This window comes from Microtus pennsylvanicus, chromosome 2 (assembly GCF_037038515.1).
Source record: "Microtus pennsylvanicus isolate mMicPen1 chromosome 2, mMicPen1.hap1, whole genome shotgun sequence".
Lineage (NCBI taxonomy): Eukaryota > Metazoa > Chordata > Mammalia > Rodentia > Cricetidae > Microtus > Microtus pennsylvanicus.
In genome coordinates, this window is record NC_134580.1 from 92,019,570 (window position 1) to 92,040,333 (window position 20,764).

At 41.6% G+C, this 20,764-nt stretch overlaps 1 protein-coding gene across 3 annotated transcripts in view; it reads left to right on the forward strand.

Moving 5' to 3' along the window:
- Positions 1–20,764, forward strand: part of Fmn1 (formin 1) — a 369,449-nt gene that overhangs the window by 288,225 nt on the left and 60,460 nt on the right. For all 3 annotated transcript variants that reach the window (XM_075961724.1, XM_075961725.1, XM_075961727.1), the window contains one exon: positions 1,937–2,029. In XM_075961724.1, the coding sequence (XP_075817839.1) occupies positions 1,937–2,029 (93 nt within the window). The remainder of the gene's footprint in view (positions 1–1,936; positions 2,030–20,764) is intronic.

A 20,764-nucleotide genomic window follows, 5' to 3' on the forward strand; every position in this document is an offset into this window, starting at 1 on the left:
TGCCACTACTGCAAATGGAAAGTGTGAAGCCAGGTGTGCTAACTCCCTCCTGCAACATGAGCTCTTTAGAGACTCAACAGGAGTTCAAGGCAAGACGGTCCCAGACAGAAGTGTCAGGTGACTCTTTGCAGAGGATAGCGAGTCGTTTTGCTTGTAAAAACACCAAATGGTTGCTTAGAATGTTCCTGATGTAGATAAAGGTCCTTCCCAATGGCTTACATTCAGAATGTCTTGCCTTCTTGTTTATAGATTCTTCCAAGATATAAAGTATACATCCGTCTACACACGCACCCCTGAAGACAGGGTTTCATATGGTGCCAGGCCAGGCTGGCACATTCTGTGTACACACAAGCTCCACCTACCTCTGCCTCCCAAGCTCTCGGATTGCAGGTGTACACCACACATCTAGGTGTTTCTCATTTTATTTTAACTAGGCAGCATAATCTGCTTAGGATAAAAATCCAAGGTTTAATTTGGTGTCTTAGACAAGGGTCTATCAGTAATTTCCAGCCATGACCAATAGTTGAAGCCTATGGCCAAAAACATATCAAAAATGTTAGGGTGAAAGCTTCACCCGAGCCCCTGGCATTCATATATCCAAAGAGTCTAGAATGTTCAGCTCCACTTCAAGCCCCCTCCCCCATCTCTCTCACTAAATAATGTCCCCCCCTCTAGATATGCACAAGACCACTCCCACAGGGTATTGAAACTGCCCCTCCCCAGAAAATAGACGTGGGGTTTTTTCCAGTCTTCCTTTCCCATATCCTCTCTGTGGGGGCTGCAAAATCATCTGGGAGCATTGTAGCCATTAAACCTGAGCTTTTTCTAATCCCATTGATTTGGTCTGATTTGAATTGTGTCGGCAGAGAGATTTATCAGGATACAGAAGCTTTTCAGAAAACACATCTTTTGCCTGAGCTAACCACTCCTAGAGACAGCGAACTCTTGATTCTGATGATTTATATGTAATGAAATCAGAACATTTTGGTTCAAGACATCCTGATTATCAGAACAATAATTTGTCATAAATTCTAGGTGTCGTGTCTGAAGCAAACCAAGGGATATTATTCATGTGTTAGTGAAGTGTTAGGTGAGTGGTGTGAGGGTGTCCCTTGCTTTCTGAGAATAGTGTTTATCACCCTGAACTCAGGTCCCTCCCTCCTTTTCCTCATTGGTCAAACAAATCAATCTTACGCGTCACCTGTTCCTTATATTTATCTATTTCTCCTGCAAAGCCTCCATGTGGGTTTATTTCTATATTTTGTATTCTGTTTATTTTAAAGTTTTGCAATGTCCCACATCTGTGGGTCACTAGGCAAGTTTGACTATTAATGATTTTCTACTCTGAGCTCATAGTTTGGGTGAGGATAGATGAGCTAGTGTGTGCCAGTCGGGGTCCAGTGTTCTCTGTCCTGTTCTCTATGGCAGGACTTAGGCTGACTCTCAGCACTTTCATCTTGACAATGACCTTTGTTTGTTCTGAGATGCATGAGGATCATGCAGTACTTCCTAACCTGGACTGGAGTGTCCATGAGCATGAGGATTCTTTAACTTGATGATTCTGGAGAGTTTGGAATTGTGGGAACTTCAGCAAGATCCTTTTCGGTTTATGAATCTGCAGAAGGCCAGGGGCCTTTCTTCCCTGGGATCAGTCCTTAGGTACCTTCTCCACTCTATTTTGAGGGGGAAAAAAAGCAGAATATTTTACCTGACACAACTTATAGATCTTTTTTATGAATGGCTAAAAGAAAAATTAAATGTTACACATATCCCTGTTCTGAAATAGAGGTACAGAATGTGCTACTTTTTCCCATAGAGTTTGGTTAGACTGTGATTGATATGGAATCTGTACAATTGATAACATAACACTGTGCCCAAACAGGATCTCAGCAAGTAATTATTCCTGATTTAGTCTGTTCTATACTTCTCTTTGCAGCAAGTGAGCAACAGATGAAGTTGGTGTGCAAGGAGTCCCCGAAGGAGTATCTGCAGCCTTTCAAGGACAAGCTGGAGGACTTCTTCCAGAAAGGTAGGAGGCTTTCTCAGCTGCACATCAAGGACACTCAAGAGCCTTCTTGACAGCACTCTCTCTGAGGCTCCCATTGCCACTTAATCCCTGATGGCCACAGAGAACACCACTGGTCCATGGTCCATCTTCCCTTGGTGGCTCCATCCTCAATGTAGATGGGTTTGCCCTGTATCTTTGTATCACCTTCTGAGACCATTTCACACATTTCACATTGTCATTCCTGCTTTTGAAATATTTTGAAGGCAAACTTCTCTGTCACCTCTAGAGCACAGGTGTCCTTGCTCCTTGTTAGCTGATCACAGTGTGGATGTGCAAGGCTTACACACAGGTGACCTGGGTCCACGTTAAGTGACCACAGTGTGGATGAACAAGCCTTACATAGCCCCGCAGCTCACTCTGATTTGTGGTCAGCACTGAGAAGTCAGCAAGGAGTATATTCCTGGTCTCATGAGGGTGGAAACTTGGAAACATGAAATTTGTTGTTTGTTGTATTATATTTTCTATTCCTTTACAGAGAGGTAAACTGGGGCCCCATGAATGTCATCATCCCACTAACCAGCACCCATTGGCTCTTTGACATACCCAGGAGATGCAACACTTACTTAGAAACCTTTGCCTGTTCTGTGCCTTCCTCCATATTTTTGTATTTATTTTATTTATTTATTATGTATACAATATTCTGTCTGTGTGTATGCCTGCAGGCCGGAAGAGGGCACCAGACCTCTTTACAGATGGTTGTGAGCCACCATGTGGTTGCTGGGAATTGAACTCAGGACCTTTGGAAGAGCAGGCAATGCTCTTAACCACTGAGCCATCTCTCCAGCCCCTTCCTCCGTATTTTTGGTAGAACTGGAAAGCTTTTACTGATCGCAATTAGTGAACAGGAAAATACAATGCTTTTATGTATTTCCTATTTTAATTTCCTGAATTCAGTTTAAGGTTTGAAAGAAAAATAAGTGTGGAGTTTTTGGAGCGAGCTTTCTTCTTTACTAGAAAGCCAGAGGAAATGCATGCGGGAACTGTTGGGTAAATTTCAACATGCTGTTTCTATTACTGAGTAAGGCCACATGATACCACACCATCAACAAAAGGCTGCTAAGTTGGGTCAATTGACGAAGTATGGCCAAACCACCTTGGAAATTAGCAGAGAAATTCCCAGTCCATGAGTCACAGGAACCCCAGTCCCGGCTGCTCTCTCTGTGCGGAGATCACTGCTCTTTCCTCTGTGGCAAAGCCTTGTTTTCGTGAAGGCAGAAGGCAGAGTTGGTCTTGCTGATCCTCATGTTTGTTGGGAGTGGAGTAGTGTATCAGGCTGGTTACCACCTTGAGAGCAAAGATTGAGATATTTTGTTCTGTGTGCATATGACTAGGTAGGTTTTTTATGAGAGTCATCAAGGTAAATGTGTTGCTTTGTGGTTATTATTATGCATAGATGCTCCCATAGCCAGAAGATACTTCCATTTGCTATGCTTAATTCATAAGACTCTTTCTTTTCACATATGTAAAATGAACTTGAAATGAGGTACCTATGGCTTAAATTCTATACTTTAAAAAATTCTTATTATTCTATATCTGGAAAATTCTAACATGTATATATTGGAATGTTTTTCTGCCTGTATATCTTAATGGCCTTAAAATCTTTTTTATACATACAGAATTCTAATAATTTAATGAAAAGAGGTAGATATGAATAGATTAGAACCTTGAAAACTTCATGCTTTGGAAATTTACTGCATTCCTCAGCTCAAGAAAGCAAGTCCTAAAGTAGTACTTGAGAATTTCAAAAAATTAGAGTATTTTGATCATATTAGTCCTCCCCCCAACTTCACCCAGATCCATTCTCGACATCCTCACTTCCCTACTTATTTAACTCTTATATTTTCTTCCTTTTTAAAAGATCCGTTGGATCCAGTTTGTGTTGGTTAACTACACACAGGAATGGGGCCTGCCCTACTAGGTCACATCCATCATTAAAGAAAACTGACTCTTTCTTTCCCGGTAGCCATCAAATGCCAATAGCCCCTCGGCTTTCAATTGGATTTCATGCCCACCAACAGGTTCTGAAGGTAACTAAGAGTATTTGCAGTAGCCTCTCATTCTTGTGGGTCTATGGAACCCCATTGGCCTACAACTTCAGAAGATGTAACCCACTATTCTAAGTCTCAATACCCAAAACAAGTTCTAGATCAACCAACGGGAAATGGAACAGTTCTCACCCTCCAGATAGTGCCATTGTGGATTTCAAGTAATAGATTGCCGTTGTCAACTTTAGTTCACGTTTTAATGACTATTCAAAGATATGTGTTCAGATCCTGCCATATGTGAGATACTGATCATTCTAACTAAAGTGATTTCTATTCTTACATCTGTACCAAGGACTTTCTTATTAGACCAAGATGGGCTATAGCCAGCCCCCTTTTAGGGAAGGTGAAAAGGATACCAGGAATTGTCTCAAATCATGTTTTAAAAGAAATTATCCAAAACAAGACACAAAAATGAATTTGGAGGGAATATTATGTTCTGTTTTTTTCAAACTTAAGAATATTGTGGGAATTTTAAATGCTCCCAGCATGATGGGGTACAAAGCTTACTGTAGAAGGTAATGCATTGTTATTACCTTTTTATTTAGCTGAGTTTATGAAAACAGCTTGGACTTGCACTGTCTGATACAGCAGACATCGGCCATGTGTTGCAACTCCAATATGACTAAATCGGGGAAAATCCTTTCTTTCTGCTTTCTTAATATGCATTGCGTTGTAAAGTGATTGTATCTTTATTTATTGGGTAACATAAGTGAAATATAGCCTTAGCATTAATCTTTTTATTCCTCTTTTCATGTGTAACTATCAGACAACCTAAAATTCCATGGGTGGCCTTCTTCCCCACGCCCTTCCGGTTACCCCTCTGTCTTCTCGGCAGCATTGTCACAGTGTAGAGGTTCACAGACCCACCCTGGACCCTCGTCAGTTCTATGTCTGACTGCCAGCTCAGGCTGCTCAGGTGACAGTTGTAGTAATAAGAGCGGCGGGGCTGCGTCCCCAACACCCCAGCCGCCTGCCCGGCTAGCTCATGCCCCGAAATAATTACACACAAACTGTATTCATTTAAACACTGCTTTGGCCCATTTCTATGTAGCCTCTTCTAGGCTAATTCTCACATATTAATTTAGCCCATTTCTAATCATCTGTGTAGCGCCCCTAGGTGCGCTTACCAGGAAGATTCTAGCCTATGTCCATCCTGGGTCGGAGCTTCATTGCTTGCGTCTGCCTGGGAGCTGGGAGCATGGCGTCTCTCTGAGGCGTCTGCTCTGGAGAGGAGAGCTGTCGAGTCTGAGCTCACTTCCTCTTCCTCCCAGTGTTTTGTTCTGTCTACTCCTCCCACCTATCTTCTAACCAATGAAATGGGCCAAGGCAGTTCCTTTATTAGCCAATGACCTTCCTCCATCAGACAGTGGGACACAGAACCACATGAGGCCATGCTTTTGTCGCCCTGCAGTATATAACTGAGACCTATATGATGCACAATGCTTGCCTAAATAATGGTTTAGAAGCTATAGCTTTGCTCGGTTGCTAGACACACAAATGAAATATCTCTTTATTATGGGGACTAGAGGGTAGTTTCTTTTTAAGAAAAGAAAAAAAAAGATTTATTTGTTTTTAGTTTTACTTGGCTCCATTGTCCATGGGCTGTGTTTAGGCAGTATGTCATGATGGAAACACAGGAAGAAGACAGTACTACTTTTTTTGTTCAGTTTGTTGTTTTGGTGGTGGTGGTGGTTTTGGGTTTTGGTGTTTGTTTGATTGTTTCAAAACAGGGTTTCTCTGTAACAGCTCTGGCTGTCCTGGACGGCCTTGAACTTGAGATCCACCTGCTTCTGTTTCCTGAATGCTGGGATAAAAGGTGTGCACCACTGCTGCTGGATACTTTTTTTTAAAAAAAAAAAAGCTGTTTCTCTATTTAATATAAAATATACAATTCTTTGCCCACCACAAGCATGCATTATTGACCTTGGACAATCATATTTTATGACAATTTAGAATAACACTTATCTGATTTCACATTTTCATGAGTAGCTGCACTATTACCTGTGCTTCTAAGGGAAAGATAGCTGCTAACCAAGCCTGGATGTGTAGCTCATAAGATATACCTCAATATCAAAAAGGTTGAAACGTGAAATCTCCATCAGTCTTGGAGTTGGTAGAAGACTGGGCATTCGGATCAGAGAGGAGGAAATCCCAATACTCCAGGCAGAGCTGGGGAGGAGATTTAAGAAAGGAAATACTTTTTGGTAAGGCTTTTCCAGAGGTGTTACTGCTGGCAGAAGCGACAATCTCAAACACTCACCAAGCGTCCTATGGTCGGCATCCTATGAGAAATAGTTCCTCCTTTTCATGGTGTCCCCTGGCGGCCCTCTAGTGATGAGCACCACTCTTCAAAAGAATTCCACTTGGGCAGAAAGAACACTGCTACTCTCATAACAATCCAAGATGTGATGTGTTCAGGGAAGGGCTGAGACTTGGTGTGACCAGATCTTTGAGTTTACGTGAAGATATAGAGAACTGTAAGGAGGAGAGACTCACCCTAGGACTAGAAGAATATGGGATTCATATTATACCCAACAGACAATAGTGAAAAATATTATGGACAGGAATGGCGAATGCATGCTGGGCTGTGACCTCGTTAGTGGGGGAATAATGGAGATCACTTTTTCTTTTGTTGTTAGGAAATATAATTATCAATAATATAAAACGAATTGAAGGAGCAAGAGACTTTCAAAGAGCCTGAATAAAAATAACGATGGTAAAAGAATCGGGAGGGAGGGAGAGAGGGAGGGAAGGAGGGAGGAAAGATTATATAAATGAGCTATTTTAGGTGCATTGCAAGAATAAAGCAAAACTCGAGGAGAAGGTACTCTCCCTTTCTTGCACAGATGACTGGCTGGATACGTACAAGAAAGAGAGTAAGATAAACTCTGGACATGCTACCTTTGATGTGCATATGGGGCACACGGGTAGAGGGACTGGGCTTGTGGGAGAGAGCTTCGTGACACTGCAACATGATGCTGTCATGTACAGAGTTTATACTCAAGAAACCTGCGACTGAGTTACAAAAAGAAATCGAAAAAAAATTACAATGTTTTAGAAAGTTCACAGGTTTGTGTTGGGCCATAGAGCTGCCTGTGGCTACCAAGCAGTCCACGAACTTAGTGGTTTAAGACATAGGGATGCACATGACAGTCCAAAGGAAAAATGTAGAATAAAAAGATTCCTCAAGTATCAGAGAGCTGAGTACAGGGTCATATCAGAAGCATAACTGTGGCAAGGCTTTTTTCTGTTAGAAAAAAGCAAGCTAGTTTTCTGTTAGGAGTCTTCTCACTCATAGAATCTTAAGCAATTAGATGGTTTTTTTTTTAAGCCTGAGAAATCACATGCATTGTGACTCAGTTGATTCGTGATTGGAATTATTTGAATATAAGCAGCAATTCAGTTTTTGTAACAATCATGATGGCCTAATTTTCCATTTGTAAATCATATCCTGTTGCCACACTTGAATGAGACGATGTGTTTATCTTGATCATCCTTCCTTTCTCAGAACACCCTTAAGTAGTGTTGACACAGCCATGGTACTAATTTTCATTCTCAACTAATTTTCATTTCCTGAGCGAAACAGAAAGGACCTTTTAATGGCACCAACTTTCTGGGTTTGCGATCCCTGTGGCATCTGAACCTTTTCCCTTCTCTTGCACAGTAGGCTCTCGTGGATGCCAATTTACAGTGCAGCTCTAAGCAACCGTGTGCAGGCGTTGGTTTGTTTTGTTGGAGCTCGTGCTTTCCCACCCTCAGATCAAACATGGCCAATAATGATACGGCCTTCAAGACCATGATGCTCACATTAAAAGTCCTCATAAACATAGCAGGGATCCTGTAATTGAAAGAAGCCACAGAGCAACTGATTAGATCCTAGGTCTAGATCTTATAGGTGGTCTTTCCTTGTTGTTAAATTGGCCATTTGTGTTTATAGCTTTGGCAGGGAAGGCCGTAACTAGAGCCGGCCCTAATACAGCGCTCTCCCACACTTGGCCTTATCTCATGTTCTCTTACCCGGGAGCGGTGATAAATTTCAACCTGACTCTGATTGAGCAACTCTGGCCCTGCTTTCTCTGTGGTTGTTTGACCAGCTAAGACAATACTCTTCTTAATGTCCGGAAACTTTTCTGTATAGTAATAATGATAAGGATAATAATAGTTCAAAACTCCAGTAATTTTACTAAGCTAAAAATAAAACAGAACCAGCAACTGGTTTCCCACATCGAGTGCAGGCAGTGTACGGATGGCTAAGCCCTCCACGACAGTTGAGACTATGGCTGTCTGACCCTCACTTTTCACTCTCTGTGAGCCTGCGGTACAGTCTTATCGTGATCTATGACAAATATTTACCCCTCTCTGTTAAATCTGTAAACAAACATCCTGAGTTGGGGGAAGTCCCTAGAGGGTTTTTCATTTTTCCCTCTGTGGCTTTCCTGTTTAAATCCTTTTAGAATTAGAGAACTATGGTAGGATCTAGAAGCCTATAATCCACGGTGGCTGTTTAGGCCTCCTCCATATAAAAACACTTTTGTTGGATATATGCATATAATAAATTCTTTTCTAAAAGTCTTCAAGTCAGATAACACTGGCATAATTGACCCTCTAAACAGAACAATAGCCGACTACAGGCAGCTTCTCCATTATAACCTCAAGGCCATAGAAGTAAAACTGAGTCGTGGGTTTTGGTGGTTGTGGAAAAGAAGCAGTCGTGTAGGGGGGGGGGGCCTGTGAAAGGAAAGGAATCATCACACAGCCCGTGGAGGAAAGAAGAGTGGCTGGCACACTGTGTTGCTCCTAGGCCAGGTATACTGGTGACTCTCAATACACTCAAGAAGGTGCTAGCGGGGCCGGCTTCTGCTGTCATCAACAAAACGGAGCACATGTGATCCTGGTCTTTGGAAGGTGGAAAGCTACCTCAGTAGAGGCTTATCTGAAAAGCTTGGTTTGGCTCTTATTTACTGACGGATATTTTGGGGGTCTGTTAAGGTGGCTTAGCAGGTAGAGGGGCCTGCACATAGACCTGATGTCTGTCCCAAGATCCCACACACAAGGTGTGACAAGAATGAAGAGAGTCCCAAAAGTTGGTCTCTGATGACTCTTCGCCTCTCTCTCTCTCTTTCTCTCTCATATGCATGTATAAATTATTCAGAGAGCTCATATTTACCCCTTGAAGAAAATTCCTTCCTCCTCTCCCACTTGTCTTTTTCCTCCTTCTCTTCTTCCTACTCCTCAGCCTCCCCATCCCTCCCCTTCTCTCCCTTCTCTTCTCTCCCCCTCCCTCCTCCTCATACTTTATACCACTTTCTTCCCACCCTGATATCTCTAATTTACTGTTTTTTGTAAAATCCAGGCATCTACTTGGCTTTCAGTAACTCTAGGTATCTTTTTGCTTTTTGCCTCAATAATCAGTTACAAAAAGAAAAATATCTCCGTATTTGAAAAATATTAAAGAGATCCATAGACAAACGTCACCATTGTTATGTAGGTGGACTTTTCTGTCCCTCCAGCCAATTCCCAAATAACCACACAGAGACTTATTATTAATTACAAGTGCTCAGCCAATCGCTCTTCCATTTTAAATTAACCCACATTTCTTATCTATTCTCTGCCACATAGCTCGGTACCTTTTCTCTGTATGGCAAGTTTACCTGCTGCTTCCTCTGCATCTCCTTGCTACTCTGAGACTCCTCCTTTTCTTGCGAGTCCCGCCTAACTTCTACTTGTTCAGCTATTGGCCAGTCAGCTTCTTTATTAACCCTATCTCGGTGGCAGTTATTCACACAGTGTAAAGGAATATTTCACGCATGACCAGATAGAAATTATTCCCAGCATGACCAAATAGAAATTATTCCCAGAATATGAAGATAGATATGAGAAAATCAAAGTATAGTTGTATATCACTCTCAATGGATCCAATGGGAAAATTCGCATGATCATTGCTTAGGATCCCATGGTAAAAAAGCATATTACAAAATTAAATCTCCACTCTTCATTTTAAAAAGCTTAACAAAACACTAAGTGCTGTATACCTTCTTATTATAATGGTAATTTTAAAAAAGCCCAAAATTTATAGCTTTTACCACATGAGTTCCCAGGCATTGATCGATGAAGAAAAAGCTTGTGATTGGGAGAGTTGTAGAAACTGTTCATACAATGTAGGAAAAGATTTGATTCTTAGGTTAGAAGATGTGCAAGGCAAATGACGCTGAAATTTCATTTTCTATCCATTAGATCAGTAAAATTAGGAAAGTTGGATAGCAGACTATCTTGGCTTTGTAGGATGATGTCACTCTAATGTCTTGCTTAAGTCTGTTTTCTAGTCCGTTTTTGGAGTTTGTATCAATAGCAGCACCTACAAAAGTTTGGTTTGTGCCTCTGGAAAGAAGTTGTACCATGCTGGCACTGACATGGGGATGGTAAGGTCCACATTCAGGGTGGGTCCCCCACCTCATTAACCTGTTCTGGATAATCCCTCACAGAAACACCCAGAGGTTTGTCTCTTCAGTGAGTCTAGATCCTTCGTTGGCAATCATTATTAATCATCATAGTACTTTACCTCTTATCTTTTCTTCCCTGTTACTAAAATCTAGTTCTCTATTTTAAGTTGGTCCCTTAGCTTTCTATTACAGAATATCTATATGTTCATCCCAGGACAAGATAAGGAATCTGTATCTTAAATTACCCTAGCATGAAGTATCCTCCATCCATAACCAAAGGGTAAGACCAAATATCAATCATGTCTTAAGACTATTGTCAGAATCCGACAATAAGTAGGTGTTTGCATTTCAAGTCTTAAAAATTCTAACATAGTGGCACATCCTTTAATCCCCCTACTCAGGAGGCAGAAACAGACAGATCTCTGTGAGTTTGAGGCCAGCCTGGTCTACATAATAAGTTCCAGTTCAGATAAAGCTAGGACTATCTAATGATACCATATCTAAAAAAGGAGGGGAAGGAAGGAAGAAGGAAGGAAGGAAGGAAGGAAGGAAGGAAGGAAGGAAGGAAGGAAGGAAGGAAGGAAGGAAGGAAAGAAGGGGAAAGGAAAATCAAAACCTTTCCTTCGGTGTTGTTTTTTTTTTAACAGGCTCTCATTGAAGCATAGTGTAGCCTCTGTGCCAAGTGACTGTGTAGCCAAGAATCACCTTGAATCCTGATCTTTCTGCTTCCACTTTTGTATTGGGGGTTCTGCCTGGTTCCTTAACTCTAGCTATTAAAAAATAATCTCTCACCTCGGATTTTTAGCAGTTTCTCAGAACTTCACCCAGTGAGAGACAGTGATTGCTAGTATAGTTTGGAGAGATGTTAAGCAAATCTTGTCAACCCTTCCTGAATGCTCTGTGAAAATACAAAAATTTAGACACACACACACACAAAGTCACATACACTCATGTGGCCACTCCCACCCCAAGCATGTGAGACTGGACTCTTTCATTGATTTATTGGACCAAGGATTAAAATGTAAATTCATTTTTACAAACTTGAGCAAGGCCTTGAGTTATGTAAACATTCAAATATTACTAAGATCTAACTCACAGTGAAAGGGCTGGGTCTTCCTTTCTTTCCTTTACTCCGGAGGAATTCAAGGTCCTGTGATTACCATAGGCCCTTTCAGATCAAGTAGAAGTTGGGGATAAAGGAGTTCTATGCAACCACCTTCATATCCACATGTGGAAATTCCCTTTCTGTATGTCACTGGTTTCTTTAAGAAGAGCTAAAAAATACATTAAGTTGTATTTCCCAGAAGCTGGGTTTTGATAACTTCTAAAGTTGTAGTCATTATATTGAGCAACAATCTCCTAATTTACTTTTGCTGTCCTGACAGTATATACATTTCTGTGTTAAACTTTCATTAATGCAGTTACTGCTTTTAAAAAATAATACATCTACATACACATATGCTTCAGTTTTGCATTATTATGCGAGAGGCATGAGACCTAGTTTTGCAATAGTACCTTTACCTGTAATCACGGTAAAATGTATGTGTTTCAAGTTCTGAATGAAGTGGAGGGATCATTGCACTTCAAGTTAGAAGACCTTGTCCTAAACACTGGCTTTATCACTTCATGTCCTTGAGTCTCTGCTCAGATTTAGAGATACCTCTGATAATGCAATTCTCACATTACAGTGTCACAGTGAAGAATAAACTGAGATAGCACACACACGAAGTCACCATATAGACCCCAAGACCTTAAAGAAGCAAATGTTTAGAGTATACTGTCTTCCACTGGCATCCTCAGTGGGGAAGAGTCTAGGCTCTGGTGGGGAGCAGAAGTGTGCTGTGTGACCTAACAGTGGGGGCGCTTTGCTTCACTCAACTGCAGCAATCTGTCCACATGGCTTTTGTTGTCTCTTACTTTCTCACCAAGGAGACCGAGTCTGAGGCTTTGGGCACTCACTTCATGTCAGCATGACCTCATACCCAGTGCTAGTCTCTGCCATTGTAATAACTCATTTCCCCTGTGCCAAGGCGCTGGTGAGCAAAAGAAACACTTTATATCTCACCAAATAAAATAGAAAAGCATCACAACAGCAGACTTGCTATAACCTAGGATAGTAGCTTAGCCTTGGGGACCACTTTCGGGAAATCTTAATCAAGAGCCCCATTTGATGTTCCAACAGTAGCAATCGTGTATTCTAAAAAGGGGGGAAGACTGATGAATATTTGAGCACTTTGTGGGACCAGCATTGACCTCTGCATCTTGCATAATAATTGTTTTTCTGATAAGTTACACCAAGTAATTGTTGGCCCAGCTATCACTTCCTCTTTGGATTCTCAACAACTGTGAGGAGGTTTTTCTTTGGTTTTATTTATTTGCTTTTCATTTAATGATTTTTTTATTTACAATTTTTTGAATTTTTGATTAAATATAATTATATGACCTCCTTCCCTTTCTTCCCTCCAGCCCCTTCCATGTACCCTTTATTCCTTCTCAAATTGATTACCTCTTTTTCCTGAGTATTATTGCTACACATGTGTGTATGTGTGTGTTTAAACATAAATACATAAATAAACCTGCTGAGTCTGTTCAATTAGAGGGCTCATCCCTGAAAGCCAATCCCCCCTCTCTCCCAGTAGTCATTAGCTGTTATAGTTCTCTGTCTAGGGGTAGGACCCTATGACATTCCCTCCTTCTGGATTAGTATATCTATTGGTATTATCATTTATCAGGTCTTGTATAGTAAAAGGGAGCGGCCAGCCGCTTCCCACAGCCCCGCTCCCAACCTCCTAGTTAAGGCCCTAAATAATTACACAGAAATTGTATTCATTTAAACACTGCCTGGCCCATTATATCTAGCCTCTTCTTGGCTAACTCTCACATCTTGCTTTAACCCATGTCTAGTAATCTGTGTATCACAACAGGGTCATGGCTTACCGGGAAGATTCTAACCTACGTCCATCTTGGACCAGAGCTTCATGGAGTCTGCCTCATTGCCTCTACCCAGCATTCTGTTCTGTCTACTCCACCCACCTAATTTTCTGCCCTATCAAAAGGCCAAGGCAGTTTCTTTATTTAACCAATGATACATAGAAAGAAGGCCCTCCTTCTCCAGTCTTGTTTAGGGAGCCATATTGTTGTGCTATCATAGATGTCACTTCCTTGACAATTTCTAGGAGACACCACCTCACTGCAGACTTCCTGGTCCCCTGGCTCTTACAGTCTTTACACTTTCTCTTCCACCATGTTCCCTGAAACTCAAGTACATGAGTTATGTTGTAGATCTGTCCATTGGAGCTGGGGAGTTGACCTCTGCATTCTAATCAGTTGTGGTTTTCTGAGGTCTCCATTTGCTGCAAAGAAAATTTTTGTTTGTTTGTTTGTTTGTTTTTGATGTGGGATGAAAGCTACAATTAACTATGGCAATAAGGATAAATACTACAGTGCATTAGGAATGATACTATCTGGTGAAGTGACAGTCGTAGGTTTTCTTCTAAAATCCATGACCTCACTAGCTCTGAGTAGTTGGCTAGATGTCTAGTACCAGACACGATTTTCCTCCTGTGGGATTGACCTTAATTAGACAGCTGTTGGTCACCACCAAGATATGAGAGCCACTGTTGCATCTATAGGGATGTCTCAACATGCTGGTGATTATTGTGGTCCATAGAATCATAGATGGATAGAACTATTGGCTGCTGTCCTCCCTTAGCAGCTTGCAGAGCCTCTTCTGGTACTATGAAAGCTAATTCTCAGGGAGGAGGCTCTTAGGTTAGACACAGCTTGGATTTCCCAAGTCCCATGTCTGAAATTTTCAACCTCTGAGAGTAAACAAGAACAACAAATCATAATCTATATTGTTTGGAGTTACTTGGACTACCCTGACCAACAGTTTGAGTGGTGGTTTCTCATGCCAGGCACTATGGCTCTTTGTGAGGAGTGTTGTCAGCCCAATTGAAGTAATTTGATGTGATACACACACACATGCATGCATACACACACTCATTTACATGTAATTTTAGGTAAATATAAAATAACGTGAGTCTTTGAGACTTTATCAAACATCCTTAGTATTATTTTTGCCTCCCTCTCTCTCCTTCTGTAATGACCTTCCTTCTCCTCCAGCAGATAAAGCCCCATCCTCACCTGTTCCCATTTCCTACTTTACTTTACCTGTATCCTATTGTTCCATTCTCTAGGCTTCACCCAGGGCTACTGTTAACTTTCTTGGTTTCTGTTGTTACTCCAGGGTGTAAATGCTCACATATTCACATCTGAAGATTTGGAACTAAGAACCACAGATGAGAGAAAAGTGATGTTTGTCTTTCTGGGTCTCGGTTACATCACTCAATGTACTATTTTCTAGTTCCATTGTAGAAAGTTTTTTAATTAATTAATTTACTTAATGTACTGGTGTTTTGCCTGTGTGTGTGTGTGTGTGTGTGTGTGTGTGTGTGTGTGTGTGTGTGTGTGTGAAGGTATCAGATCCCCTAGAACTGGAGATACAGACAATTGTGAGTTACTATATGGGTGCTGGAAATTGAACCCAGGTCCTCTAGAAGAGCAAGCAGCCAGTGCTCTTAACCTCTAAGTCATCTCTTTCCATCCCTGTATGGAGGTTTTAATTGGTATCGTCTTGCAATTATCTCATGGTTCCGCTTATATTTAGTTATTGTCTCTTTCTCTTGTTGTTTGTTTAATGATGGAAGAACTTGACACCTGTGTAGCATTTGCAAGCTATTTTGAGAATAAGTATCATATAATACATGATGTTTAGGTAAATGTATAATTCTACAGTGGTTACTGTATTTTCTTAAATTGTTTCTTTTCTGAGCCATTTTGCTTTAGAAGGACCTTGGGAACACTAATAAGAGACCAGGATTGATGAAAACGTTTAGTGTAGAGCTTGGTGCTGCGTGTATCAGCCAGCCCCACTCATACACAATCCTTTCAGACGGCTCGGAACAGGGCTCAGCAGTCAATCACAGCTTTGCTCACCCAGTGCTGTCTTGAGCAATGGCACCAATATCCAAAGGTAATGGGGTGATTACTAAGGACTGCCTTCGCGCCTGGAAAGAAGTCATGTTTATCTGTTTGTCTCCCCCGAACTCTACACAGAAGAATATGTGTGATCTGGACTTATCTAGGACAGGAAGCTTCCATTTGGTTAACATGTCTACATCATCATAAATATAGTATAGAAACCAGGTAACTGATCGTGTTTAAAGGTACCGAGTCCTTGTAGTAAAACAAGGCTGTATCTTTCGCCATTAAAAAAAGTTTTATTTTAAAATGAAATTGCAATTACTGCGGTTACTTCTCAGTGACAGAAGAAATATGCATAATTCCATCAAAGACACAATACCTTATGGATCACACACTATAGCTGCCAAAATCTACAACATCGCCACCTAGTGGCTTCTAGATGGGACTGCAAACACGCAATTTTTTTTTTTTGGTTTGTTTGTTTTGTTTTGTTTTGTATTCTTCTTTTTTATTTATTTATTTATTTATTAAAAATTTCTGTCTCTTCCCTACCACCGCCTCCCATATCCCTCCCCCTCCCCCAATCAACTCCCCCTCTCTCATCAGCCCTAAGAGCAGACCCAGTTCCCTGCCCTGTGGGGAGTCCAAGGACCTCCCTCCTCCTTCCAGGTCTAGTAAGGTGAACATCCAAACAGCCTAGGCTCCCACAAAGCCAGTATGTGCAGTAGGATCAAAACCCAGTGCCATTGTTCTTGACTTCTCAGCAGTCCTCATTGTCCACTATGTTCAGGGAGTCCGGTTTTATCCCTTCTTTTTCAGACCCAGGCCAGCTGGCCTTGGTGAGTTCCCGAAAGAACATCCCCATTGTCTCAGTGTGTGGGTGCACCCCTCATGGCCCTGAGTTCCTTGCTCGTGCTCTCTCTCCTTTTGCTCCTGATTTGGACCTTGGGGTTGTAGTCTGGTGCACCAATGTGGGACTCTGTCTCTGTCTCCTTTCATCGCCTGATGAAGGTTAATATCCAGGAGGATGACTATATGTTTTTCTTTGGGTTCACCTTCTTATTTAGCTTCTCGGGGATCACGAATTATAGGCTCAATGTCCTTAGCCAGAACCTGGAAACAACCTAGATGCCCTTCAATGGAGGAATGGATGAAGAAAGTATGGAATATATACATATTAGAGTACTACTCAGCAGTAAAAAACAAGGACTTCTTGAATTTTGCATGCAAATGGACGGAAATAGAAAACACTATCCTGAGTGAGGTAAGCCAGACCCAAAAAGAGGAACATGGGATGTACTCACTCATATTTGGTTTCTAGCCATAAATAAAGGACATTGAGCCTATAATTCGTGATCCTAGAGAAGCAAACACGCAGTTCTTGAGAGCCAATTGAGTACCTCCTCTCCATGGCTAAGGTGATGGAAGATGACAGTAAATAAGAGGAGAATTAACAACTTCAGTTGTGCTTGGTAACTGCTGACAGTTTCAGCACTCAAGCTTGGATTTCACACACCATCCCATTTCCTTACCAGAATAATGAAATGTGGAGTGAGTAATTTGCTATAATTCAAGAGGCCTCTAATATGCTCAAGTAAACCATATGGGAAGCCACTGAACGTCTATTTGAAATGGCTGTTCTTCCTAGAAGGGCACTCTTCTCCCCTTAACATCTTCCCTTGAGTTTCACAATTCTAGAAGCGAGCCTAATTGTTAGCACAATATACATGCGTGAGTATCTGCTGTCTCAATCTTAAGCTTCCTCTGGCATCGGTTCCTGGTTTGAACTCATGACCGAGGCACTGATTGCAATTAGCCTCAGGACCAGTGGTGAAATGGGTTCCAGCTCGCAGACAGCAATTAACGGAGGTAGACAGCCCTGGGTAATGTTCAGCGGGTGGGTTTTGGATCTCTGTCCAAGTGTCTTCTTGTTTCTGTTGTAGTCTCCTGAGACACTATCATGAAAAGAAGATTGGCTTTAGAACAATGCAAACCTGAGTTCAAATCCCTTCCTAACCTCCTGACTTGGGAAACAGGCTGACTTCCTTCATCCCAAGGACAGAAATAATAATGCCAAACTTATATAGAGGGCCATTGGAACTGTGAAATCACTAAAGCCTGTCAGCCCTCTGGGATGGTATGTGACACAGCCCACTGCCCACCCCCACTCGTGCCATTGTGTTCCTTTGAGTTTTTGCTTACAGTGCTCCACATTTACTTTCGTCTATGATGCTGTATTGACCATGAGACTTTCCTCTGTCTTATTAACACAGAAGAAACGGGTCACACTGCTGGCTCATTATTAGTTTGACTCTTATTCTATTCTGCACACAGACACTCAATGAAGAGCAAGATGCATCCAGGTTTTGCCTCAGGAGCTTCAGCTCACCAGAGGAGATTGAAATGATAGCCTGTGACCTTATGGCCACAGTGTTTGCTTCAGGTTTTTTTGGGGATTGCCTACTGCTTCAAAACTTAGTAGCTCAGAGCAACACTGGTTTCTCTTGCACAGTTCTGTGGCTTGACAAGGCTCAGTTGGCTGGTTATTGCAGCAGATCTGTTTGGGGTCCTATGGTAGCTAGAGTTTGAATCTTTCAAAAGTGGCTTTTTCCTGCACATATGTGGATCTGGCCTGGATGGGATGCTTGAGGTTAGATGGGTATCTCTGGGATTCTAAGTAAGCACTTCACATCGCTTTGGGCTCTCATTCCCAGTACAGTGGTTTCTGGGTGGCTGACTTTTCCCAAAGCAATTAGCTTTCATTTGGGGAAGGAAGCAAAAATGACCAACCTTTTTCAAATAAAAAAATAAGACATGATGTACTTTTTTTTTGGTCGAAGAAGCCAACCCATTTTCAACATTCTGAAGCAAGAGACACTGTCTCTCATTAAGAGGTCAGTAGGCATGCAGTGAAAGTGGCCAACATGGAGGTAAACAATCCCAATGAACAAGCTGTTCCTCGGATGGCCATCTCTTCATAGCTGGACTGTTAACCTGCAGGTTCCGGCTTGTGTGTTGTTCATCTGGGCTTACCAATGATACTGTCTGCAATCACCTTGGGGAAGGGATGGTGGCTCAGGGTTCAGGTAGATGGTAAAATGTGTATTCTTCTGGTCCTTAGAACTTCTTCAGAAAAGATGGTATTTGTAGGCCATAGTGCTTTATCATGCTTCCCAGCCTCTGAAGGAAACTCTTTGTTTCCCTGTGTTTCTACACAGAGTAAACACACAGCTCATAAATCTTAGCTTCACACACCCGTTGCTACAAAGTGACTCACATGTTTGTGACTATTTTTGCACACAAGCATCATCGCCATCAACCAGAATGTATTTCCAGGGAGTTTAAGTCCCATATGCCAAAGTTTCTACCTTACTTCTGAGTCGCTGTCTTTGCCCTTGGAATCCTAGGCAATCAGTCCTCCGAGAGTTCTATACTTCCTGCACTTGATGTAATAAACACTCCTTCCCTCCCTTTCCCAGGGACAAATCTTAAGCAACTCGTGTAGACCCTAACCTACAACTGCATAAAATTCTTATTTTAATATGAGTCAATGTCTGAAAGATGGCGAGGGAGGGATAAAGGGAGAGGAGGGAACAGAGAAGGAGCCCAGAGTTACCTCTCCAAGCACAGACACAAGAGACAAAACAAATGAGTTTAAGCTACACACTCAAAACAAATGCCTCTCAGTTTAAGTTCGGAACTTAAATGTTTTTATACTTTTCAATAATAATTTACCAAAAATTAAGAAGATGATAGCTAGGATATTACTGAGCTTTGGGGAACGACATCAGAAGCTTATCTGTTTCCTGAATTCTTTCCTTCAATAAAATTCCCAACTCGGTTCATCCATACATTCTTGTGCCTCTTGTGGGGATTGTGATCTCTGTAGTCCCTGCATGGCCAATTAGTGATAGCCGCTCTGACAGCCAGCTGAGGACCAAGCTATATTCCATGCTATAAAGACAGAAATCACCAGTAATTGACATGGTTGAATTGAAATATAAATCCATTGAGTTGAGGGTTTTCTCTCCCCCACCCCACCCACCCAAAGGGTAAAGGATATTTAGAGGCAGACTCAGGAGCACTTTAGACATAGCAGGAAATTATGATCATGTGGGATCTGAATGTGTCCTTTGTACTTAGATTTTTTTTTCCTGTGAGTCTTGTAGATAACATTTTTTTCTATAAGCTGTGGGATATCAAAAAATAATTCTGACCCATGGCGCTGTTACACACAAGCTCTCAGAAGTTTTCTCTGGCTGGAACGGAGCCAGTAGAATGTGTAGAGTGAGTTATAAGTGTCACTTTCAAATCCATGTTGGAAGAAACAGTTCAATTTTTAGTTTATATACCAATTTGCTGTTCCTGAAAATATAGATAAGCCAGGATCTGGAATTTATATTAAAGTTAATGAATTCTGATTACATGTTCGAGGTGTGTCAGTTTGACACAGCACCTGTCTTAACTTAAAATGATGAATTTATTCCCTGGCGGAACCTCTCCTGCAGGAGAGGTTACATATACTCTGATATTAAAATACCATATATCTGTGTGCTGCATTTATTTCTCGAAAGTATTGAATGGACGGCATCCAAGAGACACCCAAGTAGGAACAAGCTAGCAAATATAGTCTCTGTTGTTTCCTCCAGGCTGTGATAAAAAAAAAAAAAAACATAAACCGAAGACCAGCAAACTGCCAGGAGATGGGAGTGGGACCCCAATCAAACCATCTAAGGCAATAGCTAAAGGACTGAAGAAAACCAATGGCCGCATAAGCTGATGTATGGCCACCATTTGTCTTAAGATTTTACTTTGTATTCGTCTTTGAGCAACAGTTTTGTGTAACTTTTATGTCATGTGACTCTACTCTCTGTGTCTCCCCTCCAAAGACTAGAGACAGCAGTGCCCAGTCATCTTTCTTTCTTTGAGTAAGTCCTTCACATGCTGTTTGGATTTCATCGGCTGTGGGCTCCTTCTTTTGAGTATTCCTTTTGTCCAGCGTTTCTCTATGTGCACCCCAGAGGAATAGAGTCTTGAGAAAACTCTCACATCCCCGTTGCAGAGACTCTTATAGGTACCAGCCATCACTGATTCCCGCAAAGTGATGAGGAAGAAAGGCAGTTCCTTGTCTCTGCAAGTAGAAAGACAGAAGCAACGTTAGGAGTTACTGATCATCAATAACCATAAGCCTAGTACGGTGGCCCTTCATTTGTAAGGATTTCTGC